At 53.9% G+C, this 15,282-nt stretch overlaps 1 protein-coding gene across 1 annotated transcript in view; it reads right to left on the reverse strand.

Moving 5' to 3' along the window:
- The window catches only part of Tpcn1 (two pore segment channel 1), a 34,066-nt gene that overhangs the window by 14,886 nt on the left and 3,898 nt on the right, over window positions 1–15,282 (reverse strand). The window contains exons 2-10 of the mRNA XM_059249048.1: window positions 11,608–11,747; window positions 7,667–7,843; window positions 6,752–6,865; window positions 6,027–6,157; window positions 5,210–5,298; window positions 4,116–4,150; window positions 3,540–3,598; window positions 3,248–3,347; window positions 89–205 (exon numbers count right to left, since the gene is read on the reverse strand). Of these exons, the coding sequence (XP_059105031.1) occupies window positions 89–205; window positions 3,248–3,347; window positions 3,540–3,598; window positions 4,116–4,150; window positions 5,210–5,298; window positions 6,027–6,157; window positions 6,752–6,865; window positions 7,667–7,843; window positions 11,608–11,747 (962 nt within the window). The remainder of the gene's footprint in view (window positions 1–88; window positions 206–3,247; window positions 3,348–3,539; window positions 3,599–4,115; window positions 4,151–5,209; window positions 5,299–6,026; window positions 6,158–6,751; window positions 6,866–7,666; window positions 7,844–11,607; window positions 11,748–15,282) is intronic.

Genomic DNA, 15,282 nt, shown 5'->3' on the forward strand with positions numbered 1-15,282 from the left:
GTCGCCAGCTCTGCCACGCCAAAAAGGGATGCTTTTGGTAGGGGGAGAGAATGAAGTCCCCCTCCACGACTCAGCCCCACTGCCCTACCCGCTGGCTGACGAGCAGGCGGTAGGCGTGCTGGATGGCGGTTCGCTTGTGCAGCAGCAAGGACTTGAACTTGCGCTTTTCGATGTCATTGAAGGTGTCGAATACCACGGCCAGGAGCTGTAAAGGACAAGCATGGAGCCTTGGCTGCCCTCGGGGTGGAGTGGGTCTGCAGGGCTCAGGGGTGATCCTCCTCCCCCAGACAGGGCTTCTCATCTAGCCACCCAGGAGCAGGCCCTCCAGCGGGCTGCACTGCCCAGGACGGGAACAGCCGAGGACACGAATTGCTGCTCTTTGCACATGTCTCTCCTGAAGACGCTATCACCAGGTTTTCCTCAGGCCCCTCTTCTGTCCGTCCTCCCCCCCCCCCGCCCCCCCAGCTGGCCCCTGGCTGGTCAGGGAAAAATGGTGCAGGGACTTCAACCCTAGAGCCGCTGCCTCTGCCTCCTCCTCCTCCTCCTCCTCCTCCTCCTCCTCCTCCTCCTCCTCCTCCTCCTCCTCCCATGGTTACTTTTCTTGTGAGTCGCAGCTTCACGTGAGGCTCCAGGAATAATGGAGAGGAGGAGGAGGAGGCCTGCATGCCAGGAAGGAACATTCTAGAACTGCCCCAGAGCAAAACCAATTACTAATGAGGGGAATAGAAGGTGGGGAAGATCTGACAGTCTTTCAAAGTTGTTTTGAGTAAACGTTCCTGTTCTTTTTGCTGCTTCAAACTGCACCCCACCCCTACCCCCCATTGTTTTCCATGTAGATGGAAGGCCAGCGTTTTTCTACCACAGGCCACACAGGACAGATTTGAGGAGGTGTGGGCAGATAGATGGGCTCTCTCACAAGTTTACTCTGTGGTGGGACTGTTCCAAGGAGAGATCAGTCACAGATGAGCGTCAACACAAGGGTGTGGCTGGGTGCCAATAAAACTTACTAAAAGTAATTACTGTGTGTACACACAAGCAAGCATGTGTGTGTGTGTGTGTGTGTGTGTGCGCGCGCTGTGGCTGTCCACACTCCCATCATGCCTATGTAATGGGGTCTCTGTCAGAGTTTGGGATGCTTCCAGAGAGCCTCACGTGGGGAGGTTCCCGCAGGGGCAAGTCGGAAGAGGACAGGAGAGCGTCCACTGTGTCCATACAAATCTCCATCTGGACTCCTTGCAGTTCCTTTACTATAAACCTGCAAACACATCTCCCTAGTTCTGTGAATCACTGAGGAAATTACTGACCCTGAGGTGGGGGTTGCAGGAACCCCAATATGCAGCTAGTGAGCCAGAAGCAAAGGTTCCACTGGTGCCTACAGTTGCCTGAAGTTTGGGGACCAAGCCCTTGGCTTGTGGAGTCTGGCGCTGTCTGGAGGTGGTATGGGTAAAAGTTGCCAGAAAGCACATGCACCTGCTTGACCACAGGCTGACTAAAACTTCGGAGTCCATTGGAGAGCTTGGAACATGACTGGTCGGGAACCTAACTACAAACTACCTCAGTTTCTTCATAGCCATTTACTACTCGCCTCTGCATGTGACCTTATGTCTTTGTGGCTGTTAAGGAAATCCTTCAGAATGTACAAACAGAGCACCAGTCCAAAGGCTAAGAGTGCCCTCGGCTGGCACCTGAGGTCCACAGCAGGGCTCGCCTTCTCTTTCTGTAATGGCGTTTCCACTAAAGTATTTGAAGAGTGTCTTGATTTTATGACTGTTCTGTTATAACAAATCTTCGTGGCAATGCTACCACGGGACACAGGATTTGGGGTAACCTCAACCTATGTTCCCAGGCCACGGTCACTCATATTTAGTTCCAGAATAAATGTCTCCTATCCCCACTGAGGTGAGTGAGGGCTGTGTTTGTGTGACTGGATAACGGTGTACTGAGGGACCCAGGCAGCATCCGTGGTAGGTAGGGCTGCTTGCTGGCCCGAGGGGAGACGCCCCTCACCTTGTGGGGTTTCTGAGTCTCCTACGACTGTGGTGAGAACAGAGGGAAAGAGAATCTGCTTCTCCTGGCGCCTCTAAGTGGGTGACAACTTAAAACCACCACAGGAAGCAGCTGGTGTTACTTTGTGATTTGAGCAATTAGAAAGAAAGAAAGAAAGAAAGAAAGAAAGAAAGAAAGAAAGAAAGAAAGAAAGAAAGAAAGAAAGAAAGAAAGAAAGAAAAGAAAGAAAGAAAAGAAAAGAAAAGAAAAATATTTCTTTGTTAAGTCTGCAAATTTTCGGATTTCACCAAACCACACAGGGAGAGAGTGTTCTTTTCTTCATTTTTTAAATTCACGCACATGTGCCTGAGTGTGTGTGTGTGCACCATGTGTGTTCAGGAGCCCCTGGAGGTCAGAAGAACTGAGTCATCACTGTGGGTGCTGGGAACCAGGCCCAGGTTCTCTCCCAGGGCAGTAGATGCCCACAGAGACAGACACTAAGTCATCTCTCCAGCCTGCTTTCCATTTCTACCCCGGGCCTGACCGTGGGGACCAACTCGACGATGTTTTTAAGACGTTCACAAATGAAGAGCTGAGTTGTGTGGCTCAGCTGGCAGAGTGTTTGCCTAACACGTACGAGGCCCCCAGTTCGAACTCCAGCAACACATAAAACTAGGTGTGGTGGCACATGCCTGTAATCTCAAATGCAACAGGCTAAGGGGTGGTCTAGGAGTACTGAGCTTGGCCAGCATCAGAAAGGGTTCGATTCCCAGCACCACAAAACCAGAAGGCTACGGAAAGCCCTGGTCCCTGCTCACTCTGCTATTGGGTCTCGGCCTAGTACTGGCTACAGTCTTGACGTCAGAAAACACTCTTGGTGGTTCTGAGCTGTGTGGTGATGGGCACACATGTCCCTCTGTCGGCCTGACTCTCAGCTGCCTCCCCTGCACGTGACGGTGACGGAATGAGAGCACTGTTGCCCTGCATCTGTGTACTGTCCTCTCCGCACAGTGCCCGGCTGGCTTCATTAGGGGAAAATGTTAGTCGGGAGGGATGCAGAGGCGAGAACTGCCTCACTGTAAAATCCAGCACCCTCTACAGCAATGGCGGCGGCGGCACAGAGCCAGGGAAAGCCGGCCGTCCTCGGGGCCTTCCGCGGGGCACCACGCCTGACTGCGGGCCTGGGACACACCTGCCTGGCGTCCTGACATCTCCAGCCCCGGGGCCCCACGACTGCAGTGGAGCCAAGACAGACACTCACCAAGTTCATGATGAAGTACAGCTCAATGGAGAGGTACACGATGAAGAAGATACAGGACCAGGGGCTCCGGGAGTAGGAGGGCATCATCACATCGGGAAAGCTGCGTGCCAGAGGGTCCCTTCAACCTCTGAGGCTGCACCTCGAGAGGGTCGGCTGCTCCCCTGCACTCCCAGCTACCCCCTCCCCCACCAGCCCTGTGTGCACTGTGACGGGGAAAACCTTGGGAGGAAGGAGACAGGCCTGGGCTGGAGCGAGGCCAGAGGCCAGAGGCGGGAGTGGGCCCAGGGCTTACTTGGCTGTGGTCAGAAGAACGAACAGGTTGACGATGCTGTTCTCCAAGGTGTTGAAGTACTACAAGGAAAGGGTGGGGACGTGTGGGCAGGCCTGGACAGTCACCTCCCGGGCTCACCTCTCCCCCTTCCTCCTCGGAATGCAAAGGGATCAGAGCGGAGATGCAGTACACACACACACACACACACACACACACACACACACACACACACACACACACACACACGGAGGCCTGCACTTCACGAGCTCTGCAGAGGAGAGCAGGCTACCAACTAAGGGGGTGAGGGGCTGTTTCCCCGGGGTGTCACATGTCCCTGCAGTGAGCTCTCCTCCTCCGTTCTCTACTATAATGTTCCAACATTCCAAACCTGATACTGGAAGCTTTGCCCATAAGAACAGCAAAAGGGTGCCCCTCGGCTCTCAGGGAAAGCAGTGGCCCAGGTCTGAGGGATGGGGACTCTTGGGAACCCAAAACCAGGCAGGGTGTTCTTCCTAACAAGGCCAGGATCCTCCCAGCTCCCCTGTCTGGCAGAAAAGCCTCCCCATAAAACAAGGGGAACAAGACCTATTTACTTACTGGGTCAGAAGGGTTAGTGGAGAATAAGTAGAAACCTAGAATGTGGTAGAAAAAAAACAGACCAAGAATGGAGTTACAGCAGAGCTCCCACGCACATGCACGGGGATGGGGGGGGGGGGTGGAGATCTACAATGAATGAGGGCCAGAGGGGAGGCTGGGGGAGGGCACTAGGGTGTGGTGAGGACTGTGGCACTCTGGAGAACACACGTGTTGTCTAAAGGAAATCATACTGCTGTATGCAAGCCTGCTGATACCTGGGAATGAGTGTTGGCCCTGTCAGGCCTAGCCTTTAAAAAGGGCTAGAGCTGGGCAGTGGTGGCACACACCTTTAATCCCAGCACTCAGGAGGCAGAGCCAGGTGGATCTCTGTCAGTTTGAGGCCAGCCTGGTCTACAGAGTGAGATCCAGGACAGGCACCAAAACTACACAGAGAAACCTTGTCTTGGAAAAAAAAAAAAAAAAAATTTAAGATGCCAAGTTTTCAAACTAATCACATCTGTGGGTTAGATTGTAGATGCAGGCTGCTGATAGGCTGTCTCTGCGCTCTGAGGACGTGACAGCCAAGTCATGCAACAGGCAGCCAGGCATGTTATTCCTTCCTTCCTCAGGAGGCTTAGAATTATGATCCAGGGGGGCTGGAGAGATGGCTCAGTGGTTAAGGGCACTGACTGCTCTTCCAGAGGACCCAGGTTCAGTTCCCAGCACCGACATGGCAGCTCACAACTGTCTGTAACTCCAGGATCCACTACCCTCACACATACATATATACAGGCAAAAACACCAATAAAATTTAAAAAAAAAAAAAAAAAGAATTATGATCCAGGGAAAACACCCCGCCCCCGCACAGACGACCAAACTGAGTTGACAAGGGTGCTGGCCGAGCACACGTGGGATCCCAACACTCAGGAGCCGGAGGCAGGACACTGAGAGTCGTGAGACCCAGCTGCCCCAGCCCTCCCGCTACGTGAGGATGTGGAGGTTTGTAGCCTCCAGGGCTGCGAGCAACTGAGGCCCCTGCTGCTGAGGGACGCAGCCCTCGTGGCCTATGGGGGACATGTGACTGGAGAGTGACCGGAAGGACACAGGGTGCTCACCCAGGATGGCAAAGATGATCATGAAGAAGAGCAGCAACAGGAGGATGTCTATGAAAGGTGGCAGTGACTGGAAGATCTGCCGCAGGTTGCTGGGGAGGAAGACAACTGGCTAAGGAGTGGCAGGTGGGGGGACATGCTGGTGGAGATGTGACCCGGAACGAATCACATCCTCCTGTGCCCAGGAGGGCAACCACGCTCCGCTTAGTCCCAATGCTAAGGAGTCCTGAGGCCTCCACTGAGTGGGTGACAGGGACGTCCAAGGCAGGAGCTGCCACCTCCATCCGGTGGCAGTGTCCTGAGAAGGAAGGCATGATAGGAGGCTATGTGTGGCCTGGGGGACCAAGGTCACCTTCCATAGATCGGAGGGCGCATGCACATATATGTACTAAGCCACCTAGTCCCGGGATAGTTGTTTCTGGCTCCAGGCACAAAGGATCAATTGCTCATTCACTGCCATCAGCAGGTCCCTGGCCAAGTGACCAGATGGAGTCTCCAAGGCTGGCTTTAATTCTGGGTCGGGTCACCTCAGGCTCAGGGCTCTGGACTGGGTGGGAGGAGCCTGCAGGACAGGGCTGAGAAGTCAGCCTTAGGCTACTGCTGTAGGGCTGGAGAGATTACATACCAAGACAGGGAAGGGGCCTCAGCCAGAGTGAGGACGCTGGGCTCCCCTCCTCAAATTGACACTGACGCTCTCCACCCCAGAAGAAGGACTGGGCTGGAACCAGTCAACTCAGCTCCTGCCCACTCCCCTCCCTATCGGCCTGGAGGGCCAGGCAACCCCCATGGGACTATCTGGCCGCTGAGCCCCGGGCCTTACCGCCGCACGCCGCCACAGTAACGACAGTCGACTAGGAAAATGCAGCGTAGTGCCCGGGTCACCCGCACGTGGGACGTCTGCCGTACCAGCACCACAATAGCCTCGATGAACTGCACCATCAGGACAGATGTCTGGGGATGGGGGGGGGGGGGGGGGGCAGAACATGGTTAACTCGCTGACCCAGCCTCCACAGACGCCGATGGCCATAGCCCAAAGGGACCGTGGGGCTTCTTCTGTTTCTGCCGCTCTCAACAGCAGCAGCTGCAGTGGGTCCTTCTGCGGCCAGGACAGACGTGTGTCCTGAGGTAAAGCTGGCAGGCGGGTCCTCTCTACAGTGGCACACCACCTTCTCTGTGTGCCCACCGGTGCCCTCCCAACAACCTCATGGCACCAGGGAGCCCTTGAGGGCTCAGTTCAACCCAGCTCGGCTCATTTGGGGATGTTTTCCTAGACAAACCGCATGGCCCTTGGCATGGTCCTACTGAGGTCACAGAGCTGGGTCCGAACCCCGCTCTCTGGGCCTGAGACAATACTCTCTCTCCGGCTAGATATGAAATGAGACCAGCACGCTTTCCCCATGTAAGTTCCTAGCACATTCAAATCAGCTCACTGGGCTACACTCCTGAGCACAGGCCGGGTCCATGGGGATTTTAAATGGAGCCCTAGACACAGGTGTGACAGGGACCTAGGGGAACACGCTGCAGTGGGATGGACAGGTATATTACCTTGACCATGGTGCGTTTGTGCCGGACGAACGTGTGGAAGCCCAGCCATCGCAATTTCATGCAGAGTTCAAACACCACCACCATGAGGGCAAACAGCTCCAGGGTGGCGTGGACCTGCAGCCAGAGAGGTGAAGGTCATCTTTGGGGAGCCCATCCACGGCACCTCCCCTCTCCTGGGACTTCGCCCAAGGCGTGTGCACGCGCACACACACACACACACACACACCCCTCAAGATGCCAGACTAGGCCTTGGAGACAGAGCTTTTCCTGGACAGCTAAGAATAAACTTGACATTCAACAGACAGAAATGCAGACCCACATGGTGTGGAGTCAGAAGGGAGTCCGAGGCTTTAGCTGTTCTGGGGAGAGCTGCACAGGACTTAGGAAAAACCCACAAAAGGCATTTGGGAAGGAAGACCAGGATTCAAAACAACGAGGCGAAAGATACCATTTTTAACAGCCATCTACATCTAAGTGGGCGGCTAGGGCACACACACACACACACACACACACACACACACACACACACACGCACGCACACGCGCACACACACAGACACACGCACACGCGCACACACACAGACACACACACGCACACACGCTAATAATAAGTGATTCTTTTAAAAAGAGGGATATGGGAACAGCAAACTCTATGCTTCCCCGTGGGATGGGAGGAGAAGGACCTAGGGGAGATCCTCAGTGGGTCTGTGGCTCTCCCAGGCCTAACCACAGGGTGACCAGGTGAGACCGGTCTGAGTGGGCTCTCAAGGCCCCAGTCCTGTCTATGGAGTCACTGGAAACAGAAGGGCGCCTCCTCCAGCTGGGATCAGGGAGCGGCTGAGGCTTCTAGAATGTTCCCCGCGAGGTCCCCCTGAAGGGCTGAGGAAGCAGGGCTTCTCCCAGACACAGCACTCACATAAATGCCCAGCCTGAGCGCAGGGACGGCGGGTGACTCGCACAGCGACAGCAGCAGCAGCAGCAGGGCGGTGAGCAGCTCCATCAGGTAGAAGAGGTGGTTGTGTGCGAAGAGGTAGGCCGCCAGCGCTCTGGCATCCTTGGGGTGCGTGAAGAACTTGTCATTGTTCTGGCCTTCCTACGAAGACAGGAGAGCTTGAGCACATGAGCATCCGCGGAGGTGTCATGCTGGAGAGGTGGGGGGGGGGGCAGGAAGTGGGGGAGGTCCAGGCTGGAGACAGAGGAGTCTCACTATCTGATGGCTCAAGATACGCTCCTTAAATCTGCCGAACTAGAATGTCTCAGAGGGCACGGAGAAGTACCATCCCTACAGGGGATGAATTCTTAGGCCTGAAGTAAAGGGCTCGCTCACGCACAGGCCAAACTAGCAGGCTGGCCCGGCTTCCCCAGCCTTCGCTGTGGACACTGACTAAAGTTCCCTTGCTTAGGGCTTTCCAATGCGGAAGGATGCAGCACCCCAATCTCAACCTTTGGACATACTCCAGGACACCGCTCAATGTCCTGTGACATACAGAACAGCCCCACACGATGAACGACGTGCCGCAGATGCCACAACAGAGGCTGGGACCTCACTCCTTCACACCTCCCCTGGCCCCAGTGGCTCAATGTCCCAGGGAAAAGGGCAGGTGAGATTTCTATATCCGGGAAGGCAGTGGGCAGCAATCACACTGGGGACCGCCCCCGCCGGCCCCGTGGCCCTCTTCCCCTTCTGAGGAGGCCTTGGCTGTAGCTGACAGGGGACTCGGTCACCTCCCTGAAGCTGGATGCTGCTATAAAAGACAAACCGCTGGCCGGACAGAGGAAGCAGTGGCAGGGTTGTGCCCCAGGGAGGCCGAAAGGCCTGCCTGTGGTCTGTGCCGGGCAGCATCTCCCACCATCTCACCATGGCCTCCGGGGGCACAGAAGGTCCAGGAGCCTCTGCTCTGCATGACTGAAATACGCCATTCTTGTGCAATTTTTCTCTAACCAGCGGGGAAGGTGTATCTGGAGAGAGCCTGAGAGGAGGGCTCAGCTCTGAACCCCAGGACTCATAACCACCCAGGGGACGGGGGTGCTGTCTCCACTAGCAGAGATGGACTGAGAACCCACATCACATGCTCTAATGCAGCTCCCCAAGAGGGCTCTGGGCTTGTGTACAGACTGTCCACCCCAGGCCTCTGTTCCCTGGGGTTCAAGTCTCCAGGACGCCAAAGCCTTGGAGCTCACAGCACCCAAGGGTGAGTGAGAAAGTTAACAGGTAAATGTGAGATGAGGAAACCATCAGGAGCAGACACCCTCGATGTAGCCAGGGCCAACAACCCACACACACCGGTGACTGGACTGGGCCTTGTCCAGCATGGCTGCAGGAGGAGTGAGGAGCTGGCCCTGACCTCAGCTGGACAGTCCTCCAGCACAGAACAGAACCCACTAGGATCTGAGCTCTGTTGCACTTTTTACTGTTAAAAAAGCTGAGGCTGGGTCAGGCAAGATGGCTTGGCAGGTAAAGACGCTTCTGCCAAGCCTGGTGAATCGAGTTCAGGCCACAGGACCAATATGGTAGAAGGAGAGCCAATTCCTTGCAAGTTGGCCTCTGATCACCACACATGTACCCGTCACACATGCTAACCCCAACACAGTAAATCAACATGGAAAAATAAAAATCACTAAAACAATGTCTTAGCCAGGTGTAGTTGCACACACTGAATTCTAGTACTTGGGAGGCAGAGGCAGGTGGATCTCCGAGTTCTAGGCCAGCCTGGTCTACAGAGGGAGTTCTGGGAAAGCCAGGGTTACATAGAGAGAGACTCTGCCTCAAAACAACAGGAATAACAATGAGACACCTTTTTTTTCCCTTTTTAAAAAATGTTCTCTATATGCAGAATCTAGATTTAACCACATACACTCACTATGAAGACCAGGCAGGCCTCAAACTTGTACTGATCCTCCTGCCTAAGTCTCAGCCACCACATCTGGCTTGAAACCCATTATTCGATTTATCTTAGGGTTTCTATTGCCGTGAAGAGACACCATGACCACGGCAACTCTTATAAAGAAAACACTTAATTGGGGTGGCTTGCAGTTCAGAGGTTCAGTCCATTATAATCATGGTGGGACATGGCTGTGTGCAGGCAGACACGGTGCTGGAGAAGGAGCTGAGAGTCCTACCTCTTGACTCATAGGCAACAGGAAGTGGTCTGAGCCACTGGGTGCAGCTTGAACATATATGAGACCTCAAATCTCACCCCCACTGTAACACACTTCCTCCAACAAGGCCACACCTCCTAATAGTGTCACTCCTTTTGGGGACCATTTTCTTTCAAACCACCACAAGGTTTGAGCCTAAGACTTCATGTTGGCTAGTCAACTGCTTCCCCAGGGTCTACATCCCCCAGCATTCCAGGGATGGAAATCAGGTTGCTAGGCTTGAGTGACAAACACCTTTACCTTCTGAGCCATTTTGCTGGCCCTTAATTTTCAAAAAGATGCCTTCTCTTGTAAAATAGTTCAGATAATATAGAACTTTGAGGAAGTAAGGATGTCATCAGCAAGCTATTAACCTCTAATCAGTGCGTGTGCTACGTGAGCACACATGCATGTGGGAGACAGAGGTCAGGTACCCATCCTGGATTTTTGTTTTCATTTTTTGGAGTCTTTCAGAGTTTGTCACTGACCCGGAGCCCATGAGTATGCCAGCAGCCTAGGACCCACTTGTCTCTGCCTCCCCAGGGCTGGAATTACAATCAAGTCCTTAGGATCTGAATTTGGATCCTCACTTGTGGGGCGAGCATTTGACCGACCAACCTCTCTCCTCAAGCCTATGTTTACTCTTTACATAAACAAACTTTCAGATAGGTGTGTGGCTCTATGTGTTATGTATGTACATAGGCACGCACACATACGCACATGTACACACAAATATACACACATATACACATGTGTGATGCAGACATAGGCACACATACACATATGTGCACGTACACATATCGCGCGTGCACACTATTATATGCAGGTAAGTTGGAGTTTTTGGCAACTTTAGCTATGCGGGCAACTTTGGGAATGTCTCCCAGTTGACTGTGCTGAATTGACACTGTACAGAAATCAACAGCCATGTTGGTCTAGAATCGTTAAACGGAATTCTCCATTTGCACAAGGTAATTCTACTAGTAAGGTCTCATTTATGGTAAGATCTCATACAGCAGAATTCTCTGCATACACCAGAGCCAAGTGTGGTGTGCAGGCTTGAAACCCAGCACTCCTGAGGCAGAGGCAGGCAGGGCTCAATGAGTTTGAGGCTAGCCAGGTCTACCTAAGAAGTTGCAGGGCAGCCAGGGCTACACAGTGAGATACAGTTTCTTAAAACGAAAGAGAAGAAATTATGTTGTCTGAGACTACCTGAATTTATGTTAACAAACATGTAACCGTTTTATAGAAAAGTACTGCTTTTTAAAAAAAATCCCCAAACACTGCCAGGTGTGGTGGCGCGTGCCTTTGACCCCAGCACTTGGGAGGCAGAGGCAGGAAGATCAGACTACATAACGTGACCCCTTCTCAGGCCTGACAGGGGCAGGAAGGTACATGAGGAGAACAGACTGAGGAGTCGCCCCCGCTGGCTGTGTGAACAACCCCCTGCTACAGTACAGGGTAGATAAAATGCTCCCTGACAGACGTGGTCCTGGGAAGACAGAGGGTCAGACTGGAGACCCAGGACAGGCAAAGCCACAAAGGAGGCTCAGAGGAGGGGCCGGCACACGCACTCCTATGGCACAACCGGGTCTGGAGCAGGGACAGGCAAGAAGACCACAGCTGCCTTCCCAGCATCTTTTTGAGTCCTGGCTGCATGCCTCACCCCCCCACCACTCCCGCCCCACCCCTGCCCCCAGGCGCCGACCCAGATGCACTCACCTGGAGGTAGATTGCCGCCTCTTGGTAATTCATCTCCCAGTTGTGTCCAGTGGGACTGGAGGGGGGACTGGAGGGGGAACTGTTGGTCCCGGAGACCAGACTGGGAACCTGGGAGTCCTGGATGCTGTGGCTGCCCCCATCTGCATTGGGAGAGGGGAGAGACTGGCTGAGAACCCGGGCTGAAGATCACACAGAACTGCTCAGCACAAGGTCACTCTGTCATCGTGCTAACCTGTACTGCTAGCAACAAGCATCAGGGTGGCTGATCAAAAATGCTTTCTTCCTCTTAAATAAGAAAAAAAAAAAAAAAAAAAAAAAAAGTGCCAGCAGGATGACTCAGCAGATAAAGGTGCTTGCCACCAAGCCCGATGACCTGGGTTCGACCCCCTGGGACTCATACGGAGTACAGATGCCTTTAAGCTGTCCTCTGACCTCCATATGGGCGCAGTGGGCATGCGGGCACGCCAACCCTCTCCTATAAATAAATAAATGTATTTCTTTTTTAAAAGCACAAAAGAGCAGAGGGAGTGGGGGAGGGAACCGCTAAACCTACACATGCCTACGTATCTTTAGAAAAAGAAACGCAGGGAAGAAAAACAAGAGAGAAACTGGCTGTGAGCGGTAAGGGCGGGCAGGAGGGAGGGCTCGCTGCGCAGACTTTTGACTTTTGGAAGCATGTGGAGATCTTGCTCGGTCAAACATTTAACCAAAGTGGATGCCGCCCCCGCCCCGCTGGGGAGCAGGAGCATCTGTTGCTTTCCCGAGCTCCCACCCATGCCCATCTCTTCCAGAACCTCGCTTGCCCTGCTTTGTCTCGGCAGAGTGCCCTCTCCCAGCCTCAGCCACACTGTTTGGCTTGGACCGAGCCGGCCCTGGCTCAAAGGCAGCTGACCGGAGCCTGCCAGCAGAGCCAGGGATCATGGTGGACGAGCACTGGAGCCAGTCAACAGGAGCCGCATCTGGCACTTGTCCTGGGTCAGCTGGGAAACAGGGGCTCTTTCTGTCCTCCGGCTGCACGAGGAGGAAGTCAGCAGGACCCTTGACTTCCAAAGTCTGAGCATGTTCACATGGCCTGTCACGGTCCGCAATCTCTCCTGATACGCATGCTGATTCTGAGCACTAGGCGATGAGTCCACTTGGTTAATCTACCGAGAAGTGACTCTGTGGCAGTCTGGTTCCCACAACCCACACTGTAACCGAGACTTCCACAGGAGGGGCCCAGTGTTTAGACGCTGTCATTTGCAATGGCCGATGGAAAGAGAGCAGATGTGTGGTGCACACTGCCACACAGGCTAGGACGGAAGGGGTCAGGTCTGGAGGGCAGATCTCTAAGATCTCTCTGACCTGGAAATGCAGACCAGGGTCATTGGGTACGGCCATTCACAAGGCTCTCTCCACAAACTTATAAAAAGCACACAGAGGGGACCATTGACACTCACTAAAATGTACGTATTTTAAAGTGTACGGCTTGGCAGTTGTGTTTTTTGGTGTTGTCGGGGATGGAACCCAGGGCCCTATGGGTGCTCTACCGCTGAGCTACACCCTCAGCCCCACCAGGTATGATGTCTGTGCACACCTGTGAAAGCAGATGCTAAATCAAGAAGTTAAACCAGCTGGGGCTGGGCAGCACAGGCCTGGAGGCCCAGCTACCTGAGAGGCCCAGGCAGGAAGAGAGCAAGGTGAAAGAAAGCCTGCCTGGGTTATAGAGCGAGTTCAAGTCCACCCAGACTCGAAAACTGCCTCAGAATAAAATGTAGGGCTGGTGGGGTGGCTCAGAGGGTTAAGGTTCTTGCTGCCAAGCCCGATGACCTGAGTTCCACCCCCAGGATCCACACGGACGAAGTTGAGAACTGATTCCCATGGCTGTCCTCCGACTTCCACACGTGCACAAATAGATACAGTAAATAATTAAATACTAAAAATAAGCCAAGTATGATGATGGCACATGCCTTTAATCATAGTACTGCAGAGGTGGAGGCAGGTGGATCTCTTTAAGGTCAAGGCCAGCCTGGTCTATATAGCAAGTTCCAGGTCAGCCAGCATTACATAGCAAGACCCTGTCTCCCCCGCAAACAAACAAACAAACAAACCCAACACATTAATTAGTTAAATGAATGAATGAATCAAAAGTAACAGTCGGCCAGAGACACAACACACCAGGAAAGCACTAGCTTGGTCAGCCCCTGGCACCGAAAAAATAAAGTAAAAATAAATAAATAAAGCCCGGTGTGGTGGCCTCGCCTTTAATCCCAGCACTCGGGAGGCAGAGGCAGGCAGATCTCTGTGAGTTCAAGACCAGCCTGGTCTACAGAGTGAGTTCCAGGACAGCCAGGGCAACACAGAGAAACTCCGCCTTTAAAAAACCCAAAATCCACCAATAAGAAACCTAAGTAAGAGGATGACAGAGCCGTCACTTGCTCTGCCTCCTGTCCTACCCCAGAGGACCACTCAGCGGCTACCCTGCCTGACGACTCTGCATGGCTGAGAATGTTGTTTAAGGCATTGCCCAGTCTGCTCATGCGCCTGCCTCCTCTCACCATAACCATCGTGAAGTGCATCTGCGCGGAGTCGTGCGTCAGCTCTGCACTGCTGAGCACACTCCCTTTTGTAACCCACGGTGTCCCCCCACCTCCCGACACCCACAGACACTGACTCAGGTGAGCTGCTGAGGCGCCAGGCTTGCTGTGGGGCGTGCGCTCTCATTCCTTCGGTAAATAAATACCTAGAGGTCAGATGACGGGTCACAAGCTTTACCTTCTCAGAAGTCCACACTAGACCAGGCACGGCGGCCCGATGCAATCCCAGCACTCTGGGGACGGGGGCAGGAGGATCATGACAGGCACGGGCTACAGTGAAACCCTGCCTCGAAAAGAAGAACCCCCCCAAACAAACTCCCCTAATAATAATACCTTTCTCCATTCCCACGAGCTGCTTGAGCCTTCCATTTCTGTGGACCCTCACCCACCAGTGTGCTCTGTCTTCAAGCTCTCTGGAAGGTGTGTTTCCCAGGGCTGCATCTTAGGCTCGCAGCTTCAAACCTGCAGATCCCCAACGCTGAGCTCCATCGCTTACGTCTAGTACCCCCCAACATCCTACCACACCACCCCCCCAGTCCCGCGGTGGGGATGAAACTCAGGGACCTGTGCACACCGGACAAGCGCCCCACGTGGGAGCCGCATCCTCAGCGCCCCCAGCTTCCCTATGCAGGGGGTCGTGCTACTGGAAAACACGGGTCGCTTCCCGACAGCCGTGCAAACGACAGTGTGTCGACCCTGGGCTCCTCCTAGGGACACCTTGTAAGGTGTGGTCGTGGAGAACCAGATTGCTCAATTCATTTTCTCCCTGTCTAACCCAGACGCCTTGTTCCTCTGCTGGTCACAGCTCTGGAGCAAGTCTCATGCGCACAAGTGTGTGCGTGCACGTGCTTGTGAGCACAGAGTGCAGGTAGGAAGCTCCCGACAGAAGGCACAGCGCCAATGGAACAGGGACGAAAGCACACAGCGTCACTTCCAGCTCTAGGGTGATGTGTTGCTGAGCTCCACTTCAACTGGGCACACGCGTTTCATTTTATCCCAGATACGAACCGTGACTTGGAACCAACAGTCTGCCTTGCTCAAGGGCATCCGAGGACAGACCCCCTGGAGGCTCCTGGCCAGCCCATGACCCACCCTCTGC

The sequence above is a fragment of the Peromyscus eremicus genome, chromosome 23 (genome assembly GCF_949786415.1).
Source record: "Peromyscus eremicus chromosome 23, PerEre_H2_v1, whole genome shotgun sequence".
NCBI classification, from domain to species: Eukaryota; Metazoa; Chordata; class Mammalia; order Rodentia; family Cricetidae; genus Peromyscus; species Peromyscus eremicus.